General features: G+C 65.9%; 1 protein-coding gene and 1 long non-coding RNA gene across 6 annotated transcripts in view; one reads left to right on the forward strand and one right to left on the reverse strand.

The window, feature by feature from the left end:
* The window catches only part of PTDSS2 (phosphatidylserine synthase 2), a 36,059-nt gene that overhangs the window by 30,041 nt on the left and 3,792 nt on the right, over positions 1–2,226 (forward strand). For all 5 annotated transcript variants that reach the window (XR_004266082.1, XR_004266083.1, XM_032271486.1 and 2 more), the window contains 2 exons: positions 1,225–1,359; positions 1,663–1,713. Coding sequence is in view for 2 of the 5 variants with exons in the window: in XM_032271486.1 (XP_032127377.1) it covers positions 1,225–1,359; positions 1,663–1,713 (186 nt within the window). In the remaining 3 variants the exon portion in view is untranslated. The remainder of the gene's footprint in view (positions 1–1,224; positions 1,360–1,662; positions 1,714–2,226) is intronic.
* LOC116544889 overlaps positions 2,057–2,226 on the reverse strand; it is a 631-nt gene continuing 461 nt past the window's right edge. The window contains exon 3 of the long non-coding RNA XR_004266084.1: positions 2,057–2,191. This is a non-coding gene — a long non-coding RNA (uncharacterized LOC116544889). The remainder of the gene's footprint in view (positions 2,192–2,226) is intronic.

The following is a 2,226-nucleotide window of genomic DNA, read 5'->3' on the forward strand; positions in this document are numbered from 1 at the left end:
TCAGTGTGGACACTGCACGCACAGTAGGCACACACGCCTCTGCACTGACTGTGTTGTTCCGTCATTCATCTGTCTGTATCAGTGTGGGCACTGCACGCACAGTAGGCACACACGCCTCTGCACTGACTGTGTTATTCCATCATTCATCTGTCTGTATCAGTGTGGACTTAGAGATGTTGATGTCACACTTGGATGTTTTCCTTCCCTGCGACTCTGTTTATCTTGGTGCCCAAATCGTGCTGCCGTGGGGGCCCCCCGGTGTGTTGTCGCCGTCACATGGCGTCACCGAGTTCTTGCTCTCTGTTTTGTGTTCTGAGCGCAGCCTGACTTCCCGGCGATGCGGGTGCTCCAGGCTCCCCGTCCACCCCGTCCTGCAGTCAGCCCTTCTCCAGGAGCCGTCAGTACTCAGCACCCTCACTGAGTACTGGGGACCGAGGCCTGGGTGCTGGGTGAGCTGCGTGCTCCTGGGTGCGCAGGCGCCTGTGGACACGGCCGGTCGCGGGGCGCGTGTGCTCACTGTGCGCAGGCGCCTGTGGACACGGCTGGTCGCGGGGCGCGTGTGCTCACTGTGCGCAGGCGTCTGTGGACACGGCCGGTCACGGGGCGTGTGTGCTCACTGGTGCACAGGCATCTGTGGACACGGCCAGACACGGCCGGTCACGGGGCGCGTGTGCTCACTGGTGCACAGGCATCTGTGGACACGGCCGGTCGCGGGGCGCGTGTGCTCACGGCCGGCCGCGGGGCGCGTGTGCTCACTGTGCGCAGGCGTCTGTAAATGATGTAAACCTCCCTTGAGGTCAGGCCCAAACGCCTACCTTGCCCAAGGCCCAGAGTGGCACCCGGTGTTGCTCGTGTCGGGGTGAGGAAAGAGCGCTGTCCCCGAGGGGGTTTCTGTGAGGGCGCTGGCCTGAGCGCACGTTATGGGGGTGGCGGGGGTCTCACAGCAGGAACTCCAGGGCCCAGCCGCTCCCGTCTGACCAGCTGTCCTCGTCCCCCGTCTCCTGAAGCTCCCCGCTCCCTGCGGCAGCGCAGGTGTGGAGACGGGGTGTCACGCCTGGGGGTCCCTGCCACACGTGCTGCCTCACCAGGACTTCCCTGGGCGGGAGGGCTGCTCAGACAGGGCGCTGCCCTCCTCCCAGGCTGACGGAGACGCAGTTTGCAACCACCATCCGTTTCACGTCGCCACCATTAACTAGCCCCACTGTTGTGGGCACTGCCTCACAGACCGTCCAGGACGGCCGGCAGTTTCTGAAGTATGTCGACCCCAAGCTGGGAGTCCCGCTGCCAGAGAGAGACTACGGGGGAAACTGCCTCATCTACGACCCCGACAACGAGACTGACCCCTTCCACAACGTCTGGGTGAGGCACCGGGAACCCTGAGGCGGGTCCCTCCCCAGGTGCGGCCCTCAGCCGGACCAGACACTGCCCGTGCCCCGGCCTCACACCACACGCACCTCGGCCCATGCGTGGGGTCCGCTGCTGGCCCTGAGACGTGCTCAGGCCGCATCCCTGTGGGAGGTGCTCGGGGGCGGGGGGTTGCCAGGGCGTGGTCTCCGCAGCACCTCTGAGTCCCTGGCTGGGCGCTCGGGGTCTGGCTGGGCTGCCAGGGTGGGGGTGAGGCGGCTGTGTCCCGGGGTCAGGGTCACACCCTGTCGCCCACAGGACAAGCTTGATGGCTTTGTTCCCGCACACTTTCTCGGCTGGTACCTGAAGGTTCGTCACCTCCTGTCCCAGGCCGCCCCGTGCCCTGGGCTGTTTCTGCCCGTGGGGTTGTCCTGGGGTGCTCTGAGTGTGGTGGGAGGGGATGCGCTGTACCCACCCAGAGGTTCACGAAGCCACGGAGCTCCCGGGCCTCCCAGAAGGCCTGGGGCTGAGCCCTGATCCTGGCGGGGTCCCAGCTTGGTCCTGGGGCAGGGCGGTGGAGAGGCAACAGGGCAGGAATTCCCGCCCCGCCTGGGCTTGGGCACTGCCCATCCCACTTCTCAGGGGGCCTGTGCTACCTGTGGGGCCAAGAGCAGTGCCCACTTGACCCGGCAGCCCCTGCACACAGCCTCGGCCAGTGTGGCAGAGGGACACGTTTCCCCTGCAGAGCTTGGCGTCAGGCCGGGGCATGGGGCTGCTTTGTTTGCTGACTGTCATAGCATCAAGGCTGCTGGAGGGGCAGCTGCCCACCCCACACTCACCCCGAGACCTCACTGGGGACCACTCACCCCACGCTCACCCGGA

This window comes from Sapajus apella, unplaced genomic scaffold (genome assembly GCF_009761245.1).
Source record: "Sapajus apella isolate SASKATOON/1434 unplaced genomic scaffold, GSC_monkey_1.0 scaffold234, whole genome shotgun sequence".
In the NCBI taxonomy this organism is placed as follows: Eukaryota; Metazoa; Chordata; class Mammalia; order Primates; family Cebidae; genus Sapajus; species Sapajus apella.